Source organism: Pollachius pollachius (assembly GCF_949987615.1).
Source record: "Pollachius pollachius genome assembly, chromosome: 10".
NCBI lineage: Eukaryota > Metazoa > Chordata > Actinopteri > Gadiformes > Gadidae > Pollachius > Pollachius pollachius.
The window spans coordinates 7,972,486-7,997,221 of NC_136943.1; the positions used below are offsets into that span (position 1 = coordinate 7,972,486).

Here is a 24,736-nt window from a genome sequence, read left to right on the forward strand (position 1 = left end):
CCCTAAAAGACCAGAAATATTCATCAAATGTTATGAAGGCATAGAAAAATACTCCCAAGTCAAATGTTTTTTCACGGTTTTCATTTTAATCGTACAGTATTGGATTTGATTCTTGACATCCTTTGTGTTTAAACATTATTGTCCATAGTACAAGGAAAAATAAATAGGGACGGTTTGAGAACGCCAAATACAACCCAGAAGTTCCATTTACCCTCAGAGAGACGAGCGAACTGAGAAGAACCAGAGTGAATACTGTGATCAGTGTCGGCTCATACAATAGTGTTGATTTAAAGCTGTTATTTCAAAAGATGAGAAAAGAAGCCCAACTAATGGATTCATACATTCCTTACAATTTCAAAGCTGAGATAAAAAATGACAGATTTGGGTTCAGCAATAAATGGCAGCGCAATGTTTACTTTTTTTTATCTGAAACACAAGTAGCTTATAAGGGATTCATTAACTTCAACTTGAGCTACATGTCGTGTTGGTATGCATCATTGCGGAAGAGATGCAAACAATGGCAAACAATAAATTAAACGCTTCTTCCCTCTCTAATTAATGTAAACCAACAGCGATACTATTTCAGGAATGCTGTACTCTGTTCAGAGTAAGTAAATCTCTTCCAATACATCCCCAGTACCTAGCCTCAATACAACACAGTATATCCTTTGTATCCTTTGAGGACAAGCTGTTCTGGAGTAGCCAGACACAGAAGGCCTCTTAAGTAAAGTCGGCTACAGTACCGGTTACGTTTATTAAAGTAGACCTTTTGTGACAACGCGTGTCCTTCCCTTTCATCTGAAAGGAGAACCTCAGACAGAGGTCAATACACTGCAAAAAGAGCAGATGAAAAGCTGTGAACGCAAGCAACTTAGAGAAAAGGATGGCTTGTATATGCATTAGGCATGTGCAAATCGAAATTTATCCTCATGATGCAACACTGAAATATATGTAGACAACAAAACACTATTGTACCAATAAAATAAAAACGTCAGCCGTTATTGACAACTGTCGTAAAAAACCCAACAGACAAAACGTTTGTGGTGGAAAGCAAGCTTACATTGAACGTGATAAAAAGTGCCATTAACAATACAGCATACAGTTAGGCAGCAGAGGGTATTTCTTGAGAATACTCATTAGTAACACAGAGGAGACGCACACGAGCACACACACAATCCACACAGTAACATTGGTTGCTTTGTGCTCAGGCTATTTCACATTCTTCAGCTGACACTTAAAATGCGCAAATTGACGATACAAGGCAGACATTATAGTAATGCAGTGGTAATGCAGGGAATCAGATTTTAGAAATTGCTAAAGGGGCTAAATGGTGCCCGAAGTACCAGTCGATATTATCTGAGGGAATAAAAGGATAAAGTAGGTAACATGTCTCACTGTAAACCAAAAAATATATATTTTCTACATAAAACACAAGAGTATAACTAGACAAACCCATAACATATGCTCAAAGTAAATGACTTAATTAGCATTTTTTTTATATCCCATGGCCATAACAAAACTTGACCAAAAATAAAATCGGGTGATTTGAGGAACGTAAACATGATCATCAATGGTGGTCTTGAAGTGTCTAAATCAAGGCCAAAAATGTCCAAAATGCATGCACTGGGAGCTAGGAGGGCCTCTATCAAATGTGGCAGATATTAATGACAATTGACAAGACTTTCTGCCTTACGAATTTAATTAATTTCAATTTGAATGTTCTTAAGACTAGCCGCCTAAGAAGCCTATTCTGTTTTCTATAACCAATTGATTGATTAGTGCTTGAACATGGCAATGAGTGCTCTCATCTTGAGAGCATATAGGAGCATTTGATGTTAGTTATTATGTTAGTCTTGTTTTTATGGTCAGTGTACGGTAATTTATCGTGAAATTATTTGTCATTATGGTAGACATTGCTGTGTTGGAAACTGCCGCAGCGCTTCTCACAGGAGACATGGCAAAACAACGTTTTCATTAGACTTTATTAGACGGTATATTTATGTTGACTTAGAATTACACTCAAATGAGGCCTCCGACTATGGCCGTGTGTTGCTTGCCCAATCCCATGATGCATTCCAATGAACAAGCCCTATTGGTACTCAGCATTGAACTTGTTCCTGGTATTGGCAGTGGAAATAAATTAATGATGCATCAATATCTAAAACTGAAGCTATGTGCCAACAATTCCCAGTAATACAGTTTGGGTAGCCGTTACAGGCATACTGGCAATAAAATCATGAGTGCTTATGTAGAGTGTGCTTCAATCTCACATTTCACTTCCCTTTGAAGACAAATTGCCTACTTCCCTTTTTTTTGTTTGGGAGCTGCACTCTGGCATCCCTAAGATATGTATGAACACCTTAACGGGTGTCATCAGTCCTCATGCAACAGCAGGGTGATTGGGGAGAAGCGTGTTTCACAAAGCTCTTTGTCCTCGCTGGCTAAATGCCACTAGCTATCAGACGACCACAGAGGCAGGTCTGACAGTGAGATGGACTGGTGCAGTATACAGAAGGACCATAAGAGGTACCACCTTACTAAACACAGAGATTACCATTAGCTGCACAGTTGCAAGTACCAGGGAAATTAGGGTGTGCTGTGCCTCAAAGCAGACTGTGCTTATGTGGAAGATAGGATGCAGAGAATATGCTCTCATGTCGAGTAGATGAACACACAGAGATTAAGATGAATCACTATTAAGAGGGGCCGTTTGATCAAAAACGCCCGTGCAGGCAGGCGAAAGGTTAATCCGCCTCAAGAGTAAACGCTTCTTGTGCAACACTGCTGGAAGCAGAGAATCGAAGATGTGATGACAAGTGTGCCATTAACAACGTACCGCAGCGGGGTTCAACCGAGTTAGCCGTCTGAATGCCAGCTACATCTGTGGGGCGGTAACCGCTACATTAAGCTGCAAGTCACCACGTAACCTTTAAGTAACGCACCCGCGTCGCTCGTACCTTCATGTAACACACGGCGAGGAACGCCTGATCAGGGGCTCCTGAACACTGCCCTACCTTCACCAACCTCGACCAGAGGCCCGCAAAAGCATTTCAGGAGGAGGAGGAGGAGGAGGAGGAGGAGGAGGAGGAGGGGGGGCGAGGGGTGGGAGTGACCGATCCAGTGATCCACGCTCGGCCGATCAGCAGCAAGACGAGCGCGTGGACTTGCGGTTGCCGTGCAGGTCGATGGTGCTGCCCAGCAGCGCGTGGTCGATCTGGTCCTCGGCGGCCAGCACCTCGCGGACCGCCGCCTCGAAGGCCGCCGCCACGTTGGTGTCGTCCTTGGCGCTGGTCTCAAAGTAGGGGCAGCAGCTGTTCTCCTCGCACCAGGCCCGCGCCTCCTCCAGGCCCACCAGCCGCTGCTCTTCCTTGTCCACCTTGTTGCCCAGCACCACGAAGGGGAAGCGGGCGGGGTCCTTGACGTCCGAGTAGTACATGAACTCCTTCTTCCAGCAGCCCAGGTTCTGGAAGCTCTGCACGTCGTCCACGGCGAAGGTGAGCAGGCAGCAGTCGGCGCCGCGGTAGAAGGGCGTGCGCAGGGACTTGAAGCGCTCCTGGCCCGCCGTGTCCCAGATCTGCAGGGTGACCAGTCGCCCGTCCACCTCCAGGTCCCGGTTCAGGAACTCCACGCCGATGGTGTGGAAGGACTGCGAGTCGAAGCGGTCCGTCACGTAGCGGTTCATCAGGGACGACTTGCCCACGCCGCCGTCGCCCAGCAGAATCACCTTCAGCAGCAGGCTCTTCCCGCTCATCACGCCCGCCCTGCGATACCCCCCCCTGCCCTGCCGCCCGCCCCTCACAGCCCCCCCAGCTAGCTGGGCCTTCCCTCCCTGGGCTGGTGTCCGGGGCCAAGACCAGGCTTCCACTGCCGGTGGCCAAATCACCCTGAAGGGACAGAAGACCAGACTTAGTTCCTCTGGGAGCAGACGCGTCCCCGCCTCCGCTCACATAAGCCGGTTCAGTCAGTTGCGTCACCAGACAAAAACGACCGGTATCAATTGCGTAAGCACGAGCAACTCAAGGACTCCGCTCCACTGGCAATACAGCAACGATTCGGAGCTAGAACTCTCTTCTGCAATAAACAAACCTTGAGCTTTTTATCTAACTGATAGAATATCTCGTTCCAGGGAGAGACACACTGGGGTGAATGGCATTGAGGTCTGTCCTGGATGTCAGTTCAACTGCTCATTGTTAGCCAAGTTATGATGACTCAGGGAAATAGCAGTTGTGAGGTTATTTCCCTTTTCTACAACCCCATTCATTCATTAGATGATAACAGCCCATCGCCTTGTAGGATTTGGATATATAAGAACAGGCTCTGGACCACTTCATCACTGCCAGTGCCAGAATGCCTAAACAAATACTGTGTACACTAAAGCCTCACAGATATGAGAGATGTGCATAAGCGCTTTGGATAAGAGAGCAGTTTAAAAGCACCCAGGCCCTTGTGGATGAGTCAGGACCACGGGATCGCTGTAAATGGACAGTGACTGCGCATGCGCGTGCTGACCACAAACAACAAGCAGCAGCTTATTAGAAAACCTAGCTGCCCATCTCAAGTGACCACAATGTTAACTTCTTAGGACACATTCTCCCAAAACAACTGTCCCATGCTATTTAGAAATCTGCAAAAACGTACTGCTATTTTAACTACTGTCTTATATATTTAAAAAACGCACAGAGCACTGCAAGTACCAAGTAATAGTCGTCTAATGAAAAAGAGTGTCTTCTTGTTGACATCTATGGGCGAGCAGGCTATCAGTTTAGCCTCAGCGACCACTACTAGTCACTGTCAGTGCGGCTCTGCTAAAACGATGAAGCAATCAGACACAATAATCCAAACACACCAAGTAGTATCATCGGTATGGCAGTGTAACGCAGTAGGCTACAGCTGTAGATGTACTTTACCAATTATTGATGTAGCGATGCTTGCCCAGCTTCCCAGCAGCACCTTGACTGACATGCGCTCATACACACAGATCCGTGACGCAAACCCCTCCCATAATAAGAGTCCCCCCGGGTCTTAGAGTTCACCTAGTTCCTACTCACTCATACATACGACCAGGTGCTATTTATTGTGTCATTCAAACATAGAATTGTATACCGTTTTTTACTAATGCCTTTAAGAATAAAGGGACATAATATGGAGTAATAATCTAAACAGAAACGTGTATGTTATGCCTGCTGAGAGCAATTCCACTCCAATCCAATAGAGGGAGTAAAATATTGAGATATTCAGAAGTGCAGCTCTCACACACAGCTGGGTTTTATTTTCCTCTCTGCAGTTTCATGATGTGGACAGCATCTGCGACAGAAAAGGGATACCGTTGTTTGGATGTGCTTCCTAACTGTCACAGTGGATAAGTTGCAGCCCTGACAATGGTTGGGAATGTGTTTCTTTGTGTCTATGTTTGTTTGTCTTTCCGAGGCTATTTGTTGGATATGGATGCATGCCATGTACGAAGTTATCAAGCTGTAACATTAGTGAGCAAATAACTTGTTTACCACCTTACTATTCGCTCGTCTCAAACTTAATCGTCCAGGGTAACTCGTCAGCAAGTGCTACATACTTAATTTGTATGTTATTTTAAAATGAGGGACAAGACTTGGGCTAGACGCCAGTGTTGATAAGGATCTCTTCAGTGTCTGAGTATGGATGCATCTTTCAGACCGTCGTGTTGTTCTTCCCTCAGATGGCGGTGAGGAGGAGACTGCTCCCCTGCGCGTGTCTGGGGCTGCTGGGTCTCCTGTGCTGGGTCTTGGTCTCCGGTGCCTTTTCCCCTGAGACGGAGCACCAAATGGAGTTCATGGACGCCAGCGAGCTGGGAGCCTTTCAGCCGCAGAGTGCCCTGTCAGACATGGAGTTCTCAGCCATCAGCTCATACCGTGGCCCTGGCAACAAGGACCAGCGTAGCAACAAGGAGCTGCCCATTCTGCTGTGGTGGAGCGCGGGACTCTTCCCCCACTTTCCCGGGGACACGGAGCGCATCGACTGTGCCACTTCTTCGTGCATGGCCACGAGTAATCGCAAGGTAAGGGAAAGCATTAAACACGGGAATGCAGCTTGAATATAACTGATAATGGCGACAGGATAGACCTGTGTTTGGGATGTTTGACTCCCCCAGATGATAGGTTTCGTGTTCAAAGCCCAATATCCACAGTCTACCTGTAGGCATCGTTTGAGCAAGATATCCAAACCACAACCTGATGAGTGTCTACTAAATGACTAAGTAGTAAATAATAACACTTGTGTCATAGCTTCTATGCGTCAAATCTGAACTTGAACTTTCCAAGGTCCAGCACGACAAGAGGACGGCCTCCATCATCTTCTACGGGACGGACTTCCGGGCGTACGAGGCGCCGCTCCCCCGGCCGCTCCACCAGACCTGGGCGCTGTTCCACGAGGAGTCGCCCATGAACAACTACCTGCTCTCCCACGCGCCGGGCATCCGCCTGTTCAACCACACGGCCACCTTCAGCCGGGGCTCGGACTACCCGCTGACGCTGCAGTGGCTGCCCACCCTCAGCTACCTGCTGCAGCCCGCCGCCGTGCCACTGCGGGAGAAGAACCTGTGGAGGGCCAAGGGCCTGGCCCCCGTGCTCTACATGCAGTCCCACTGCGACGTGCCCTCGGACCGGGACCGCTACGTCCGGGAGCTCATGAAGTACATCGAGGTACACGCTCGTAATGGTGGCTTTTATTCGTGTTATATGTATTCAACAAACATAATATAACAAGTATTTTGTTACGTTTTGCTCCTATAAAAAAAATTAGAATAATAGTCAAAATACATATAATATACATATACATTATTACATAGTTAATACCAGGGTGAAGGTGTTAAAGGATTGCGATCTCAACGTTCTATCTATCTTTTGTTCTTTCCTTCGACGTGTACTTTCTTTCAAACTTTTTTTTTACTGTCTGTCGTTCTGTCTGTCTGTCCGTCCATAGGTGCACTCCTACGGGAAGTGCCTGAACAACATGTACTTTTATTTCGTAACTCTGTCTGTCTGTCTGTCTGTCCGTCCGTCCGCCCGCAGGTGGACTCCTACGGGAAGTGCCTGAACAACAAGGCGCTGCCGGCGGAGCTGGAGGACACGGCCAGCGCCACCGGCGAGGAGCCGCGCTTCATGAGCTTCGTGGCGCGCTACAAGTTCCACCTGGCGTTCGAGAACGGCCTGTGCTCCGACTACATGACGGAGAAGCTGTGGCGCCCGCTGCACCAGGGCTGCGTGCCCGTCTACCGGGGCTCGCCGTCGGTGGCCGACTGGATGCCCAACGGCCGCGCCGTGGTGCTGGTCGACGACTTCTCCTCCCCCGAGGAGCTGGCCGCCCTCCTGCGGCGCCTGGACCAGGACGACGAGGCCTACGCCCGCTACCTGGAGTACAAGGACCCAGACGGCGGCGTCACCAACGCCCGCCTGCTGCAGGGCCTGGAGGCCCGGGAATGGGGCGTGAACGACATGAGCAAGCCCAACTACCTCAACGGGTTCGAGTGCTACGTGTGCGACCGGGAGAACGCCCGCCTGGCCGCCGAGCGGGCCCATCAGCGGGCGCCGCAGCAGGCCCCGCCTCCGCCGCCGCCCAAAATGGCCAACAACTCCCACATGGGCTGTCCGCTGCCCAGGCCGGGGTACGGAGACGTCGGAGACGTCGCGCCAGATGATGGGTATGTGTGTGTTTGATTGTTCATCCCGGCAAACAAAAACCAGAGTGAATTGCTTTTGCGGTTTACACGTGGAGCGTCTCCCTCCCGAGGATATCATTTCTTTAGCCACTTTGCATTGTTCTAATTAATCGCGTTTCTCCTTTTAAAACAGCCCCTGTAAAAAAAACAAACAGTTAAAAGCACGTTTGTTTTGTGTGTATCTTTTGCGCAGATGGTTGCAAATATGGCCCCTGGATTACTGGCAAAGCCTGGACCAGGCAGAAGGTCTAGAGTCTCTGATTAGACATAATGAGTCGGACCCTTCGCTGCTGTGGCAGCACATCCAGAACATCGCTGTGAGGAGAGCCAGAGGGAAGCATTGACACTTTGACGGACAGAAGATGGGTCACAGCAGGATTCACCCATGGTGCCCTGTGGCGCCTGTTAGGAGGTCATGTTCTCCCTCTATTACAATGACCGAATAATACATCAATCGTTTTTTTAACAGAAGCCACCATTAGGGGAGGGTTCTTAAGAGTTATATTTTAATATTTAGAGTATTAGCATATTTTTTTCACAATTCCTGAATATTTTAATTGTAATGAGTGAGCGCTAATTCCCCGACACAATCATTCCTTCATTACTGAAACCTATTATATATACATACCTATGACAGTATTGAATATATCAGTATTACATTTTTACATCTAAAACCCTTTATTCGGGTTCATTGGATCTCTTTATCGATTCTTGACTATAAAGCGTACAGAATACTAAAAGGGCTGCTTACTGGCATTCCTGCCTCTCACGACATGGGCACAGCACCCCAGTCAGAGGTGTAGGGGTGTGTGTGTGTGTGTGTGTGTGTGTGTGTGAGAGAGAGTGTGAGAGAGAGAGGCCCTTCACAGGGTACCTTTAGCCCTCCACCTTCAGGGCATCTGTGCTATTTGGAGCTCCTCAATTGCCCGTATTGTGTGCGAATGACTCTGTAACGGCCTGGGATCCCATCCAGAGGAGCTGTTGACCTTTGCAGTCTATTGTCCAGACCTTTCAGGCTTGGTCCGCACAGTCATTCAGGAAAAAAAAAAGATGAAGGGACGGACAATACTTCAACACTATGGCATACAAATGTAAAATGACCTGGGGGGGGGGGGGGGGTGGGGGGGGTTCGTTCTAGGCCTATACCTGTGTTATGACTATCATCAAGACTACCTTTTGCAAAAAGCTGAATATGCTCTTTTGTTATGCACAGCAGGGAGTTGCATAATCTTAAACTGCATTAACATATTGTCTGACTAATTAAGGATGTAGAGATATGCAATGAAAATGGTGTCTGACTGAGGGATATTAAGAAAACAGGCAAATGTAATATTTACAAAAGTTAAGTTCAGAATTCCTAGAGGAAGTTAATCCATGTGCAATAGCTTCAAGGGACATCTCACTGGCACTGTAATGTATAAAATCGCCTGCAACTATTGAGAAATTGCAGATGTTCCACTAGCCTAACCTTAGTTCACCATCTGTGCAATATGTTAATTTTCAAATTGGGAATTGCCTCCCTTTAAAATATGCAGCCTGTAGACTTAATAATCATGTACATGGGGCCGTCGTTACCAGCCAGATAAACACACATTTATACGGGGATTCTGTAAATCACTTTATTTTATAAGCAAAGGATCACAGAAAGTGAACATATTTTGTACATCAAGCAATAAAAAGTTAACTTTTTATAAAAATGATCTTTTATGTATATTCATCCCATTTACTACCATATGGTGTATTGTACCCAAAAACCAGCTTTAGTCTATTCACAGTTTCATTGTGTGTGAGACAAATCCTTCATAGTGTACTGGAACAGACACCAAATTCACCATCGGAGAGAAAGAAAAACAAACAAACTGAAAAGGATTGCAGTGTTGAAATCCAAACGTTCAAACTAACGGCATCAACAGTAGTTTTAGCCTCATATAACAAAGAGCAATGCTATAGGATAATGCAAAAGAACCTATGACTTAGCCTTTTTAATTTCACATGCGCTTCGAGAGGAAGGGTAGGAAGAGTGGGATGGGAGTGGGGCGGGTTCTTGGAGGGCGCGTATGTTCAGTCCAGGGTGGAGTAGCAGCTCTCGCAGTGGACCACGCCAACATGGAGGAACATGCTGTAGATGAGATCCCCCATAGGCCTGCTGCATACACCGCACTGCAGAGAAACAAGGGGGACAACAAGCTCTAAAAGTTGTAAAGTATGCCAGTGCTTCAACAATGCTGTACATCACACTGATGTATTTCTGCAGGATAATTAGGAGCCTCTAGTATAGAATTTAGACCTGACGATCCTTACGACTGAACACTAACAATGCCATCGAAATGTCATTAGTGAGCATCTCGTGCCAAGGTGCCCTCGGGCAGACGTGGAGACATAGGGGTTTCCCCGAGAGTCAAACCTCCTACCCCTACTAGACTACCCCTGAGGCTACACCGTGTTGTACATTTTGTGTTGGTTGGGGGACATGTTGGTTTAGGGTCCGCTACCTTGAAGCAGTTGGGGTGGCAGTTGATATTGAGATGTTCGATGGTGATCTTGGCCTCGTTTCCCACAAGATCTCCGCAGTAGTTACAGGTGGATGACGATGCGGCCCTGCAGAAAGGCAGAGAGGGAGAGAGACGCAGAGGTGAGTCTAACAGGGTGTGTGGACACGCTTCTGCAGCGTGACGGAAGCACCGAGGCGGGGTGGGGGGACGGACCATTTTTCAAAAGTAGTAGAATAAGTGGAAATTACCTGGCGTAGGAAGTGGGCGAGCTGTAGGAATAACCGGCGGAGCTTGATGTCTGGATGTCAGAGCCACTGTGGAGGGGAAAGCAGGGATTCGTCATGAAAGCAACACTGATCCAATCCGAAAAAACTGCAGAGGAAACCATTTGAATACACAAACAACGACGCATATCGGGTCCTACCTTCCAGCGCCGTCCAAGGCGTTGTGCAGAGACGTCTCCGTCGCATTAACGTACTCCTTCACGTACACAAACGGCCTGATGGGAAGGAGTTCACAGTTGGGGAGTGAGGCGAAAGGAGAAGCATTAGTGGGAAAACGACATTAATCAAAATAAAACGTCACATGCAACGCCAAGATAATTCATTTTTTAATACAGTCTGCGGTCTGAAATTGGCTTACTTTTTGGGCTCAGGTGTTTCTTCTTGCTGGCTCTCCTCTGTCGTCAGGCTCCTGGAGTACGTTTGGAAACAGCGGGGTGACAGTGCCGCGCGTTAGTGTTGGTTGCGGTAGTGTTTGGAGGCGGCTGTCTTAACGACTGACGAGAGTGTTGAGGGGTAGCCCTGGCCATGAGGACGTTTACATCTGGCTCATGAAGATTAGCAGATAATCACGTTTTCTTTTCCGCATCACCTTAATAGCGTGCTCCCTCCCAACAGCCCGCGGGCTTGACATGAGGACCACTCTTAACACACACCATTAATTTAACATCTGGGGAGAGCGGGCTGGGTGATCAGAGAGGAAGGAGGAGGAAACTGGGTCTAAGTAAACATGGGAAGTTTATTCTCAGAGTCCATGATGTGACCTCGCGTAGAACACTTGCGGGTCACCTTAGATCCACACCACTAGTGTACTTAAGTGGCTGCAGCGGCCTTCACAAAAGGGCTTTGTCCCAAATCCCTTTCCTAGTGCTTTGCCCTCAGACGGCTTTATCACAACTCCCGAGGAGGATAGCAGACTCGCATGTGAAAAAGGGATACAAGATGTATTTATATGTATAGATAAATATAGATTTACATATCCATATATCAATATATATCTATATATAGACATTACACACATCACACTTTGAGTGAACTAATGATGCACCTCATAAAATAATCTTCAACATCCATTAAACCCATGTTGCGGCAATAAAGACAACACTTATCTACGCATCACCGCGTAGCAATGCACTCCTCTAACGTACTTTTAATGTAATGGCATGTAAATGACGAAACATGCATCTCTGCCTTAAGAAACAGTTGCGGCTTAACACCCGTAAAGTGCATGGCCCGACCTAACCAAAGCACGGAGTGAACAGGCCCTGGAAGAGCCTTTCCGTGGCTGTGGGTTTCACTTGGTTTTATAGATCAGAGGAAGCAAAAAGAAAAATAACTCACCGATCCATAGCTGGCTCTGGCTCACTGTATGTTTCCCTAGAAGGTACAAAAGATATATTTATCTTCTGCAGTGCAGGAAGGAGGCGATCGGATCACGCTTTCTACACTGTTTCACACAAATTGTGGTCTGCTCCCATTGTCAGCAAGCATTACCCACCACCCCCACAGTCCATCTGTCTTAATCTTTGTCTTCTTTCGGCTGAACTTGTACTTGTCCAGAAGTTGTCCTCAAAGGAGTGCCATTAAACAATAAAAGTAACATTTCTTCATCTAATTATCTTATTAATTAATTATCTTCTCACTCGCACACACACACACACACACACGTCACCATGTTACTGTACGGCCCCTTTCCCTGTAGGAATGCAGTCCCTTTCTTAACACACTTGTCAGGTGTAGAGAGCGTCTCACCTGAGGTTTGTGACGGTGTGTGTTTCCGTCCCCCCGGGGCTACAAAACAAAGGAACATCTCTGGGTTTGTATCACATCTGGCAGTAGTGCTGAGCAGGACGCTTGGTAGGACGACGTTTCTCCTTCGCCTTACTGTACATCTTACAGTACAAGTGGAGCGGGGGACGGTGACAGCTCTGAGACGCTGCGATACGTTTGCTTTTAAATATCTGTTTGTTTGTGGTTTGTGTTTTCAGTTTGACGTTGGGGACATTTTGTGGTAGCCGTTGACAGCTCAGCGGGTTGACGGCCGTTTGACGTGCGCGGTGAAACCCGGCTAGACGGGGCGACCATGTGACGGTCGTTATCCGGTTGAGAGGTTATCACCCTGGTTATCGTGTTGACATAGATTCTAAGGCCACGTCAAGGCTAGTCCGCGTTCAACACCTCGCTCGCCGGTCCAAGCAAAGAAAAGCTCTGGGCTTACTTTCCACTATTTCACTGTTCTTCCTCCCTAGTATTTTCTGCAACTAAGCAGCAATCCGCAGAGTAGATCCGCAAGCCAAGTGTACACGGACGGCCACGTGCTGTGACCACCATGGGTTTCCCGGCATGAAGTACGGATGGAGATGATTTCTAAAACGGTGCTAAATGTTTTTTGGGATTTTTTTAATGTATAAGTTTGGATGTAGCCTACGGCAACAGTCTCGCTCGATGTGTGCAAAATCCCGGTGGTTGTGGCTTTGGTATAAAGCTTGTACATATTGACCATATCACAATACCTTTCTTCTTCCTGTTCCTCCTCCTCTATGGGGGAGGCGACTGTAACGACACTGGGTGATGTCCATCTGTCCCATGGGGAGTCATTCTCCAGGGACCTTAAGCACAAACACATCGTACAGTAAATGTGTTATTGAGCCATGACATCAAAATGTACTCTCAACGCACAATGTAACTGGCCAGCCTAAAGGAGTAATGCACATATACTATATATGCACAAAGTGTGTGTGTGTGTGTGTGTGTGTGTGTGTGTGTGTGTGTGTGTGTGTGTGTGTGTGTTGACCTATTTTCAAGAACACTAGACTGACAAGAGCGCACAATCTCTTCTGGCCCAGTGAGCTGAGTGGTCAAATTGCAAAAAAGCCTTATTCCTTCAATGTAGTCAGGAAAAAGGAAACGGGCTGGAGGGCAAGTGGGGATGGTGGTGGTGGTGGTGGTGAATGGTGTGGTTATGATGGTGGTGGTGGTCGGGGGAGATCATGAATAAATGGAGAAGATACTGTACTCGGGCGAGGGCTTTTAACAACGAGACGACTTACTTCCTCTCAAACGTGACCAGTGTCTGTTGATCTTCTCCGCAGCTTGCAGGCACATCCTCTTGTCTAGAAGGAACACGAAGAGAGAGATAGAGAGTGAGAGGGAGACCATCATAGACAAGGATGGATGGCTCTGGATGAATCAAGCGTGGCACACTGGGATGGAAGGAGGAAGTGGAATGGGTGGCTGTGTGTTAGTGTCCGTGTGTGTGCGTTTGGGACATTCGTGTGAGCTAGACATCATCACCTCTCGTCAGTGGATGTGTCGGTCTCCCATGTGCGTGCCCAGGAATGCCGGAAACTCAGGCTGAGCCGTCAACATGACACAGACACAGAGAGAGACATGGAGACTCAGAGAGAGAAGGCTGGTGAAGTTATGACAGAACACAGGACGTCGCTTCTCGTTGAGGGGTGAGGGAAAAACATTCTGTCTAACTCATCCGTTTTTTCTTCCCCCTTTTTTTTTTTTCCTGCCTAAGTCGCACGCAGCCGAGGCAATTTGGCAAACAGTAATTCCATTACCTTTTGGTGTCCGTGTCGATCGGGGTGACGTCGTCTGCCAGGGGCTCCAAGGCATGAGTGCTCTCACTGTCAGACACACACACACAGACATGCGCACACACACACACACGCACATAGACACACACAACACACACGCATGCACATAGAAAGACACACACACACACACACAGACACATGCTCACACACACAGAAATACATACACACAAACACACACGAAAACTCATCAGTTCTTTGTAACTCTTCCAAAATACATACATCACCAACAGGCAAAATCTATATTGAACACTTAATCTCAATCAATTTGAAATTAAACTTAAGACTGAACTGAACATTTTCTCAGACATTTATCAGAGTTTGATCAAAGTCGTATCCTGGAAATTGGAGATCCTCTCTGCTAAACCATACCTGAATCCTGAGTTCAGCTCTTCTTCAGGTGAAGTGTTTGACATTAGAGTTACAGAGCTGCAGCACAAGAAGGGGGGGGGGGGGGGGGGGGGGGGGGATACACAACCTCAACATTAGCATAACAACAACTGCACAAGGCGTCATTGTGGGTACGCTATGTGTGTGTCGCCATCGAGCCGGGCCGATAATAGTTCATTACAGCGCAGGTACAAGGTGAAGCATTTGCACCATCATATTAGATTGCAACCTATGGGCGGTACAAGTGCCACGTATCCAATATGGAGCGGACCCGCATTTGCATTCTCATTCTCCCCCGTACCTCTTGATGGAATGGGCAGAGAGAGGCGGCATCGGGTCAGAAGAGCTGTGATAAAGAAAAGTGGCTCATAATCAGAAACTGCTGCATTATGCATAGCGAGATGCCATCTGGCTGGCTGGGAAAGAACAGTCACAGCTCCAAACCAATATGATTACCTGTTAGGAGATGTGGTCCCTATCGGATATGGATCAAACGGATCAGTCGAGCTGAAAAACAATTTCACACTGATTTCACTCCCAATTGTCAGCGCGTCGCGCCGTCGCAGGAATTTTGATCACATTGACGCACGATGGAAAGATTTAATGCACGTTGAATGGTAAATAGGAAGACAGAGGGATTTGGGGCGAAAATTAATCACAATCAGAGTCTGTGTGTCTTTGACAAATGCCAAAACAATTCCTTTGCTTTGTGCTGAGGCCCGTTGATTTCCTTCACCCCTTGGGATTTCTTGTCTAAGTCAATGATCACCAATATGTGAACTTTGCAAGACATCAATATTTAGCAATCTGTTTCCCATCCACATTAAAGCGTTTCAAGGTTACCCTGATGAAACAAAAGGAGAATAAACCGAAAGTGATGCGGGTTTGACCATTTTGTGGGGGAGCTGCGGCAGGAACATCCACAGTTGTTTAGCATTGTGTCATGGTTATTTCATGTTCCCCGGGATGAAAAGTGTTTCGGTAATTACAGTCTTCTGTGTTTAAGTGTGAACAAAAGCCATGCCATGCGCCGCTCATACCGCCAAACCGACCTCACACAGGAGGAACAAAACGCAACCCTCAACACAGTGCAAATTACCTTGATGTGGAGCATTCGGTGGTTGTCCCCTGTGAGCCCCAGGAGGCTGGGTAGGTTTCGGTTCTGCTGGTTGATCATGAGACAAAAACAGAATGACGGGTGGAGAAGAGGGGGCGGCCACAGATTTTCGGCATGACGGGAGCAGAAAAAGGGGGAGCGAACACGGGTCAGGACAGCGTTCCTCATGCACTATTTACTATTCCATTACATTAGGAGGGCTTGTGACCCACTAAGCTACGGGTGTGTGTGTGTGTGTGTGCGTGTGTGTGTGTGTGTGTGTGTGTGTGTGTGTGTGTGTGTGTGTGTGTATGTGCGTGCGTGCGGGTCTCGGTGTGTTTGTGTGTGGGTTGGTTGGTTGTGTGCCTGTGTGTGCGCGCGCGTGCGTGTGTGTGTACCTTATATCAGTAGTAGTCGTGCCGAATGTCTCTGTTGGGCTGTCAAGCAAAGTGGCAGAACGATTATTATACAGTTGTGAAAGTTAGGAAATGCAATCTGAAAAATCCAGTATATAAAACATTCTTACAATTCAGAGACATAAGCAGAGACAAGGAATACAATTAGCATATTTACATTTGATTATCCATCAACTTTTTTTGAATACAATTCCTTTCTTGTACCTCTGTGTGTCTGTAAACTTCTGTTCCCATTGTTGTGTCTTCTCCTTCACGTCGGTGCTCAGGCTGAGAGACAACAAATACACATTTCTTAGTCAAATAAAGGGTTATAGGGACTATAGTAAGCCTAGAGTTAGAGAGTGAGAGTATGAACGGCTTTCATTTCGCCAAGAAACGCTGGGAATGTGTTAATACCGTTAAAGTGTTTAATTTGGAATGTGTGTAGCTTGTTTAGTGTGTGTAGTTGCGCATGTGTGTATGTGTGTGTGTGCGTGAACGTGTGTGTGTGTGCGCGTGTGTGTGTGTGTGTGTGTACGTGCAAATTGGTTATAGTTTAAGTCTGTAGACCTTGCATCTGGCGGCAAGGCTCATTGTCCCACTCCAGCCCGGTGTGAAAAACATAATGATTACAAAAGGGAGGTAAAGAGAAGTAGGAGGAGGAGGAATGGAGGAGGTTTGGCCTTCAGATCGACCCTCTGCTTCCCTTACCTGTGCTCCTCTGTGTTAATGGGGATGACATCTTGGGCGAGGAGGTCCAGGCTGTTGCCCACCGGGCCTGAGAGGCTGAAACGTCACGTAGGAATGGTTGAACACAAAAGACATCACGTTGGTTTCCCTGGTTTCACTGTGCGATATCGAAGTTAGGCATCGGATAAGGAAATACTTCTCACAGAAGCATGTCAACAAGCCTACCATGGCCAACAATTTGTTAATAATAGCTTTGTTCCACGTGTACCTCTCTGTTCCGCCAAGCAGATCCTGACTCCAGAGACCCGGGCTAGATGGAACCAGTTTGACCGACTCCTCAGGCCTACAAAGGATTACCAAGATTGAAGGACATTTTCCAGATGAAGGGAAGACAGGCTTTCATTATTGGTTCAACAGTGCCACCTTGTGACCATTTTATGAATGGCATTTATGTTTTAAATTGTTTTTAAAAAAGAATATTGCAACTAACCCTTCGGTGAGAGCTAGAAGGTCATCGGTCATTACTATGCAGTTGCTGATCTCTGGGACTGGTTCCTCCACAACACTGTAGAAGAGAATCACATTCCGTTTCATTCTCCCAAACACTCTCACACAGATACTTGTAATAAGCTTACACAAACACACAAACCGACAGTAACAAGACAGTGAATTGATATAAAAAAGGTGAAGTCAACAAAAAAGAATTTTGTCAGTTACAATTAGTTCCCACTGTGGTGGGGAATGAGGAAGTTGTTGGTGTTTTACCATTCTTTGGCTACTGGGCTTGTAACAGGAATTGTTGATACCAAAGATGACTCATCCACTGGCAAACTGGAATAGAAGTTAACTTGTGTTTGTATGGCGTTTTCTTTTGACACATTTACCATAATTAACATACTTGGTTATGGTGATTATGTTAAATATGTGGTTGCAAAGAACTTTAATATAAATTCCATCCTGATGGGTACATATTTTGCCTACCTTTTTGAAACCGGACTTGTAGGTTCAGGCCCGACAGCTTCAATCGGACTGTCCAACAAACTGCCAATGAAATAAAATGATTACATAAAACAAAAGAGAAAATGTGTTTAACGATAAGCAGGTGTTCATGCCTGTGTTGACTCAAAGCCGGCCGTATATATCCAGCACTTACCTCGTTGAGCGTTTGTCGAAGAAAACGAGAGTGTCGGACAATTCAGTAAGCGTGTCACCGCCGGAACTGTTGGAGAAAGAGGGAGAAGGTGAAATCCCATGAACCTCAGACAAACCCTGAAGTAAACATTCCACCTCACGCATTCAAAGAATGAAGAGAAACATTCCCAGGATGCCGTTGATAGGGTGACCATCCGAAAGCTAAGGCATGTTTACACACTTCACCTCGTCGAATGTTCTGAAATTCAAACCGGTATAAAAGAAGAAAATAATCCTTGAGTCAATATTTCTACTGTTGTTCCGGTCCGATGACCCAGTGGGCTGTGAGAGTGGAATCGTTTTTTAGGGCGTGAGGGAGAGTCTGACCTGGCCTTGTTCGGGGATAGCGGCTCCCAAACAGTGGATTCTTCCTGGACCAGGGTTTGGGCGACGGGGCCGGGCACAGACCGCAATGGTCCTGAGTCCTTGATCTCACACAGCTCCCGTTCCCAGGACGAGGGCCCCACCTGGGGCTCCAGTATCAGCGTGGGGAGCGGGGTGTCCACCTTGGTGCACCCAGGTTTCGTGTCCTTGAACGGGTCGTCGTCCTCTACCGTCGCCGAGGTGACCACCACTGGCGTGTCCTTCTGGGGGAGCACCACCCAGGAGGTCGCTTCCTCCACGGGCTCGGGGGCCACGGGCTCAGGGGCCACGGGTTTGGGGGCCACGGGCTCGGGAGCCACGGGCTCGGGGGCCACAACCACCGGCTCGGGAGCCTTCACATCTTCATCCGCCGCCACTGTTTCCACACTCGTTTGCACTCTGTAGATCCATCACACACACACACACACACACACACACACACACACACACACACACAAAGAAGAGGAAGTGAATGAGTGGAACCATAATACTTCAGTTAGATTTCTTCGAAATGGACAAAAGACTGCAAACTAAATAAAAAGGTGTATTCCTGAAAATGTAGTGTCGTCGACTCATGGCAAGAAGGGGGGCTGACTCACAGTGCCTGCGGTGTGGGACGGGCTGGCAGCTTGGGTGGGACACGGTATGGGAGAGGAGAAGAGCGGCGGGGTGGGAGAGGAGCGGGGGCAGAGGCCGGGAGAGGAGCAGGGCTAGAGACCGGGAGAGGGGCAGGGGTAAGAACAGGGCTAGAGACCGGGAGAGGGGCAGGTGTAAGAACAGGGGTAGAGACCGGGAGAGGGGCAGGGGTAAGAGCAGGGGTAGAGACCGGGAGAGGGGCAGGGGTAAGAACAGGGGTAGAGACCGGGAGAGGGGCAGGGGTAAGAACAGGGCTAGAGACCGGGAGAGGGGCAGGGGTAAGAACAGGGGTAGAGACCGGGAGAGGGGCAGGGGTAAGAACAGGGGTAGAGACCGGGAGAGGGGCAGGGGTAAGAACAGGGCTAGAGACCGGGAGAGGGGCAGGTGTAAGAACAGGGCTAGAGACCGGGAGAGGGGCAGGGGTAAAAGCAGGGGTAGAGACCGGGAGAGGGGCAGGGGTAAGAACAGGGCTAGAGACCGGGAGAGGGGCAGGTGTAAGAACAGGGGTAGAGACCGGGAGAGGGGCAGGGGTAAGAGCAGGGGTAGAGACCGGGAGAGGGGCAGGGGTAAGAACAGGGGTAGAGACCGGGAGAGGGGCAGGGGTAAGAGCAGGGGTAGAGACCGGGAGAGGGGCAGGGGTAAGAACAGGGGTAGAGACCGGGAGAGGGGCAGGGGTAAGAGCAGGGGTAGAGACCGGGAGAGGGGCAGAGGCAGGTGTAGAGACCGGGAGAGGAGCAGTGGGAGAGGGAGGGGGGGGGGAGATGGACGGGATCGTTTGGGGTTCAGTGGCTGCAGGTGCTTCAGTCTCATCGTCATCTGTTATCTCCACCCTGTTGGGAACCATTTGAACATGCGCACATAAATATACTGGGCAGCTTTGAAGGAGGACACACACACACACACGCGCGCTCACAAATGCATGTGTGGCGCATGTGCACACATAAAAACACACTGCACATTTATTGGAATAATGGCTGAGGTTTTCTGCTGTTTACCCTCACAGTGTTGTAGATTGGAAGGACAGTTTTTACCTTTTGGCAACAAAAGATGGACTGCTGTTGACTGAGGTGTCTGGCTCTTTTTCTGTAGGCCTTCAATGGGAAGTTGTTGTGAGGAGTTGTAGGAGGACACACACGCACACGCGCACACACAAACAAAATAAAGGCATCCATTAGATCTAGCTAATCAAACACCACCTTCTATCTACCTAAGGTTTTTTTAAATGACATTGGCCATTGGTTTTGTTATGGCATCATCTGTCTTTCATGAGTGTTTCAAAGGCAAATAAAACCAGTTTTTATGTTAGGGTTCGCCGTTAACTATAGACGACGTGGTAAGAGCAGAAAAACACTTACTCAAATTTCTTGGCAGCAGAAAAAACATAGGACCGCTGTCTGACCGAGGATTCCTTCAAAACGTTGCTGGCTGCCTCAGTGCTGTGTAAGGGAACGATGACTCGTTATAATGCTCATTGATCAGAATCTGAGTTCTCTCAACTTTATTCCAAAGCGTGGCTTCTTCCATTTAGCCGCCACCTGTCAGGGGCCATGCCGGGAGTCCGTCTTACCGCTTGTCATGCTCCTCCAAGCTGAGCTGGCCCTCGGTCGGAGCCGGCGGGCTGGATTTGGGGGCCAGCGGGGCCGGGCGCACAACGGACGGGGAGGTTCTGCAACGGAAACACAATCTCGTTTAACATCATAGTTTAATGTGATTCACTCTTGAGTTACGACGATGAGCAGTTCATCTGGGCTCAAAGTGTAGTTCTAACCGGGCCTGGTTGTTTCACAGTGTGGGGTGTGGCTGTGGAATTTCATTTTTGTTGTGTAATGGTTTGAGTCCTTCACATCATTATGAGCGCATGTATCAAAGGGTTTTTACCTGAAGCCATTTGTCTTTGAGGAGGGAGCGGGCTTGTTTTCCATTTTTGTAAAAACACCCCTTAAAAAAAAAACATTAATACAGTTAATGTCATTCAAGTAATATCAATTCAAAGGAAGTGTGTGTGTGTGTGTGTGTGTGTGTGTGTGTGTGTGTGTGTGTGTGTGTGTGTGTGTGTGTGTGTGTGTGTGTGTGTGTGCGTGCATCTATTCCAATTGTGTATATGTGTGTGTGCGTGTATGGAATGTTTCTACTTGCCTGATCAAATAACCTGGCGTGGGTGTCCTAAATAGAAAATAAAAAATACATCAAAAATATCAATAACTATAGGTTTGGTGAAACAATTCAAGACGACTCTACTCGGAATTAAACTTATATAGTAAATTTAAGATTACATATAGTCCCTATTTTACTTTTCTAATGTGGGCTTGTCGACGGGCGCCGTGGCAGGGGTTGGGGAGGCCGCTGGGCTGGTCTCCTGCGCTGCGTCCAGACGACTGGCTCGGACCTCAGCCATCCTGCCGGGACAGTGAGACCGTACGCTTCATGAATACACACGGCAAAGGAAATCCATGTGCATTATCCCATCCGATAGAACCCCTTTCCACAGAGGTGTCATCGCAGGACCAACAGAGGTTTCGCTCATAACATTCGTTATGGTTCTGCTACTTTTATTCAGGACACACCAGTGCATTAGGACACCTCAGTGCACAGGGAGATTTCACTCGTTTTTAATCGCCCGTGCATGAAAGTCTCAGACCGATGTTAAGTGATACAAGCGACGCCTGTGTGTACACCTAGAAAAAAGGCTATGTTGTGCACAGGAGAAACAATGTGAATACCGTCGCATCTCTTCTTACCATGGCTTCTCATCCTCGCCGGTTTCAGCCTGGCTGCCACGCTGCATCCAGCTGTTGTCTCCCTTGAACTTTGTGCGCACCTTGGTGGTACGAAATACAGATGCTCGGTCCCCCTCTGGTACACAGAGCACACAGGGACGTTAGACAAGTTACACTTGTTGATTAGCTGAGTGCTGCAAGCAGCGCTCAGCTATCGTTAGTCTTTACTCCTGTATACATTCTGCTGTGACACCCTAATGTCCCGTCTGGAATTGCTCAAGTACAACTTCATCATCTCATACACGCACACATGCACGCACGCACGCAGACACACACACACACACACACACACACACACACACACACACACACACACACACAAACAGTATTTCGTCAAAGAAAATGTCTTACATCCATCATAGATTGGATCGATTCTGATTTGCAATGAGTCACTGATTGATAACTTTTTCGAAAACGGTGACAACATGATTGTGACAGGTGTGTCAGTGACATCAATGGAATCCACCTGGAATGAAGCAACCTATTTTTTACGGCTAAAGACACATTTTCCCACACATTCACCAGATCTTGTCTGCTCACCTTTAGACATGACGGTTCTTCAGGTATGTTCCTCTCTTTTCCCCCCTTTAATTGGTGTATAAATTACCTAAAACCAAACACAAAATAAATAGTCAGAATCAATGTAAATGGAGGAAAATCTGTATGACAGTCAATGACCCCATAGCAATTCATTAGTCCAAATAGGTAAAAAGATTATCCTTGTTCCTGAAGATGCTAATGAAGGATATTTACTTTGTTAGCTATCATTCAGGCTTGTCCTTTAGACATGCAGAGTATCCTGTCCTGCCACTTTCAAACCAGCTGCAGTGGCCCAAATATGGATGGATTGATTTATGGGTGAGTGTATGTGTGTTGGTTTTTGTGTGGTATTGTGTGTGTGTGTGTGTGTGTGTGTGTGTGTGTGTGTGTGTGTGTGTGTGTGTGTGTGTGTTTGTGTTTCCGTGCTTGTGCATATTTGTCTGATCGGAGAGCTGATAAACAATGGGAACACTTTTCATAATTTCAAGAGCTCAAACCTCCACGCAGGAGCCTTCATTGTGTGTTGTTTCATTGTCCCAACGCCTCTTAACTCATGAATTATACAGTCACAGACTACTCCCACAAGGACAGAACTCCCCTGGAAATTTGTGAATCCAAATAATAGTAAAACCAACTGCAACTCTACTGAATTCTTTATCTGAAAGTATACACACCAAGCAAGGTTTAGACAAAAGAGCTGGAAAGCTGCCAAAATAAAAATGCAAAAACAATTTGTTGCAACTCCTTTGGCTGCAGATGTACTTCTGTAAAAAAAATTAAACACTTCACTAAAATGTCACTAAGGGTAATTGTGAGAGGCAGCTTATGCCAGAACAAACATGGTGAATGGTTAGCTCTGTTCTCGAGTCAATATGATAAAAGAACAATTACCCATGTTTCAAATGAGGAACAGGAAAGATTGGTTTACTTCCAATCTGACCTCAGATGGAACAAACCAGAATAAACCATTCCATAACAAAATGTACGATTTGGTTAACTCTCGACACACACTGACAACAGTCCGTATATGTTGAAATCTCTTCCAGACACTTGGACATTAGACTTCGGTATCTAGTGAAAAACAGGATCCCGTCAAATAAATGAGATGGTAACATTACAATTTAATGACCTTTAAGTGAAGAATAAACGTCATGAATAGCCACAAACTGGGCACCTACCTATTTGTATTCAGGTTGTCCCAACGTTCTCAGAAGAAGAGGCCAATGTTCACTTAGCTGTCTATAAACGCTGGTTAAGTCCTGTGTCAAGTCAGAATGAGTCTGTGTATTTGTGTGTGTGTGTGTGTGTGTGTGCGTCTGTGTTCGCAGAGAGAAAGTGCTCTCTGTATGACAGGTGTCTGCCCGGCTAAGCCAACAGGTACGGGTGTGAGCACGAACAAGCCCGGTCAGTCGAGAAAGGTAGGCGTGGGGACGTGCTCTGAAGGTGTGTTTGTCTTATGCGTGTGTGTATGTTTGTCCTTATGTGTGTGTGGCTATTTGCGCATTGGTGGTTGCTAAGAGCTGATTTTCTCTTTGTATTGTTTACTACATCTGTACTCAGGCCGGGTTCAGGTAGCATAGCTGACACATGCCAGTGACTCAATATATGGAATACGGAATATGAAGAAGACAAAAGGGTAGGGTGTTGTAGATGCAGGGCTGTGTAACTCCTATGGGACCACATCCCCCGATGCTCAACGGGCCCATTAAAATATGCACCCATCGTCATGAGGAGACAGAATGAAAAACACAGTCACACACAATGCTTGCGCCAACACAACACACGCACATCTGAACCTGAATATAAATAAGGGTATATAGATTATTTGTACATAGACATGTCTGAATCTGTTTTGTTATTGTAGGCTTTATGAATTGAATATCTTAAACCACTATTCCAATTCTGATTAAAACCTTAATTCAGATGTAATCACACAAATTCTTAAATCTTTATTTGGATCAACATAGAAGAAACAACATTGCCAGAGCTTCAAAATAAGACAACACATTGGTGTTGCTTATTGAACTCCTTATTTTTGTACCAGTTTATATGTGTGTGATAGAGAAGGGTCTTTGTTACATTTGGTATAATTTCCATATGTATATACCAACTTTGTGAATGCCAACTGAATTATTTAAATCTATTCCATTTTCCGTCTGGCAGAGCTAAACTAAGCCTCTCTAAATAACAGTTAGGCTGTGATAAATGACACGTCTAAATACGCTTAGCAAGAGGGGTAGGTTGAGGATGAGGGGGGTGAAGAGGAAACTATAACACTGAAAGGAAACCCAACAGTTTCACTCTAGCAATGGCAAGGGCTGGGATGGACAGATACGTAGTTCTGCCCCCCCCCCGCTCTCTCTCTCTCTCAAGGAACCAGTTGGACCGCCCTGCTTTGCAATTCCTGACTGAAAGAGTGATTCATTTAGGGTGCAACTGGCTAACTTTTGAAGCGGGTATGCGAGTTACGTGACACCACACCAAAAACACATTGACAGAATGACAAACCAGCCTGCATTCTTTGCCAAACCACTGTGGCATGCGAGTCTACGTCGTGGAGTTACTGGAATACACTGGAATTGAAACACATATA

The 24,736-nt window shown here is 47.0% G+C and overlaps 3 protein-coding genes across 8 annotated transcripts; 1 reads left to right on the forward strand and 2 right to left on the reverse strand.

The window, feature by feature from the left end:
- Nucleotides 1–84: 84 nt before the first annotated feature.
- rab9b (RAB9B, member RAS oncogene family) lies at nucleotides 85–3,751 on the reverse strand (the record flags this gene model as incomplete). Its single annotated transcript, XM_079745314.1, has 1 exon — nucleotides 85–3,751. One exon carries the CDS (start codon nucleotides 3,749–3,751, stop codon nucleotides 3,140–3,142), a length of 612 nt encoding a protein of 203 aa, XP_079601440.1. The 3' UTR covers nucleotides 85–3,139.
- Nucleotides 3,752–5,246: 1,495 nt separating this feature from the next.
- On the forward strand, nucleotides 5,247–8,790 carry pofut4 (protein O-fucosyltransferase 4). 2 transcript variants are annotated; one of them, XM_079744197.1, is made up of 5 exons: nucleotides 5,247–5,381; nucleotides 5,693–6,031; nucleotides 6,294–6,674; nucleotides 7,044–7,672; nucleotides 7,884–8,790. In XM_079744197.1, the coding sequence occupies exons 1-5, from the start codon at nucleotides 5,379–5,381 to the stop codon at nucleotides 8,032–8,034; spliced, it is 1,503 nt and encodes a 500-aa protein (XP_079600323.1). In that variant the 5' UTR covers nucleotides 5,247–5,378; the 3' UTR covers nucleotides 8,035–8,790. The 2 variants fall into 2 exon arrangements, with proteins under 2 accessions (XP_079600323.1, XP_079600324.1); XM_079744198.1 differs by lacking the exon at nucleotides 5,247–5,381 and having other exon boundaries at nucleotides 5,472–6,031.
- A 95-nt stretch (nucleotides 8,791–8,885) lies between these two features.
- znf185 (zinc finger protein 185 with LIM domain) lies at nucleotides 8,886–23,535 on the reverse strand. Of its 5 annotated transcripts, XM_079744983.1 has the most exons (35): nucleotides 23,322–23,535; nucleotides 22,144–22,210; nucleotides 21,565–21,679; nucleotides 21,118–21,222; nucleotides 20,963–20,989; nucleotides 20,705–20,764; nucleotides 20,394–20,492; nucleotides 20,182–20,262; nucleotides 19,858–19,917; nucleotides 19,543–19,656; nucleotides 18,790–19,476; nucleotides 18,155–18,589; nucleotides 17,790–17,855; nucleotides 17,618–17,677; nucleotides 17,402–17,467; nucleotides 17,127–17,201; nucleotides 16,905–16,979; nucleotides 16,658–16,732; nucleotides 16,172–16,234; nucleotides 15,950–15,988; nucleotides 15,555–15,620; nucleotides 14,912–14,980; nucleotides 14,757–14,801; nucleotides 14,438–14,494; nucleotides 14,033–14,098; nucleotides 13,758–13,817; nucleotides 13,514–13,576; nucleotides 12,977–13,072; nucleotides 12,216–12,254; nucleotides 11,805–11,840; nucleotides 10,825–10,875; nucleotides 10,607–10,681; nucleotides 10,431–10,496; nucleotides 10,183–10,288; nucleotides 8,886–9,850 (listed from the first exon to the last, which is right to left on the reverse strand). In XM_079744983.1, exons 2-35 carry the CDS (start codon nucleotides 22,151–22,153, stop codon nucleotides 9,752–9,754), a joined length of 3,306 nt encoding a protein of 1,101 aa, XP_079601109.1. In that variant the 5' UTR covers nucleotides 22,154–22,210; nucleotides 23,322–23,535; the 3' UTR covers nucleotides 8,886–9,751. The 5 variants fall into 5 exon arrangements, with proteins under 5 accessions (XP_079601109.1, XP_079601105.1, XP_079601106.1 ...); XM_079744979.1 differs by having other exon boundaries at nucleotides 18,790–19,656; XM_079744980.1 differs by having other exon boundaries at nucleotides 8,887–9,850; nucleotides 15,555–15,617; nucleotides 18,790–19,656.
- Nucleotides 23,536–24,736: the final 1,201 nt, after the last annotated feature.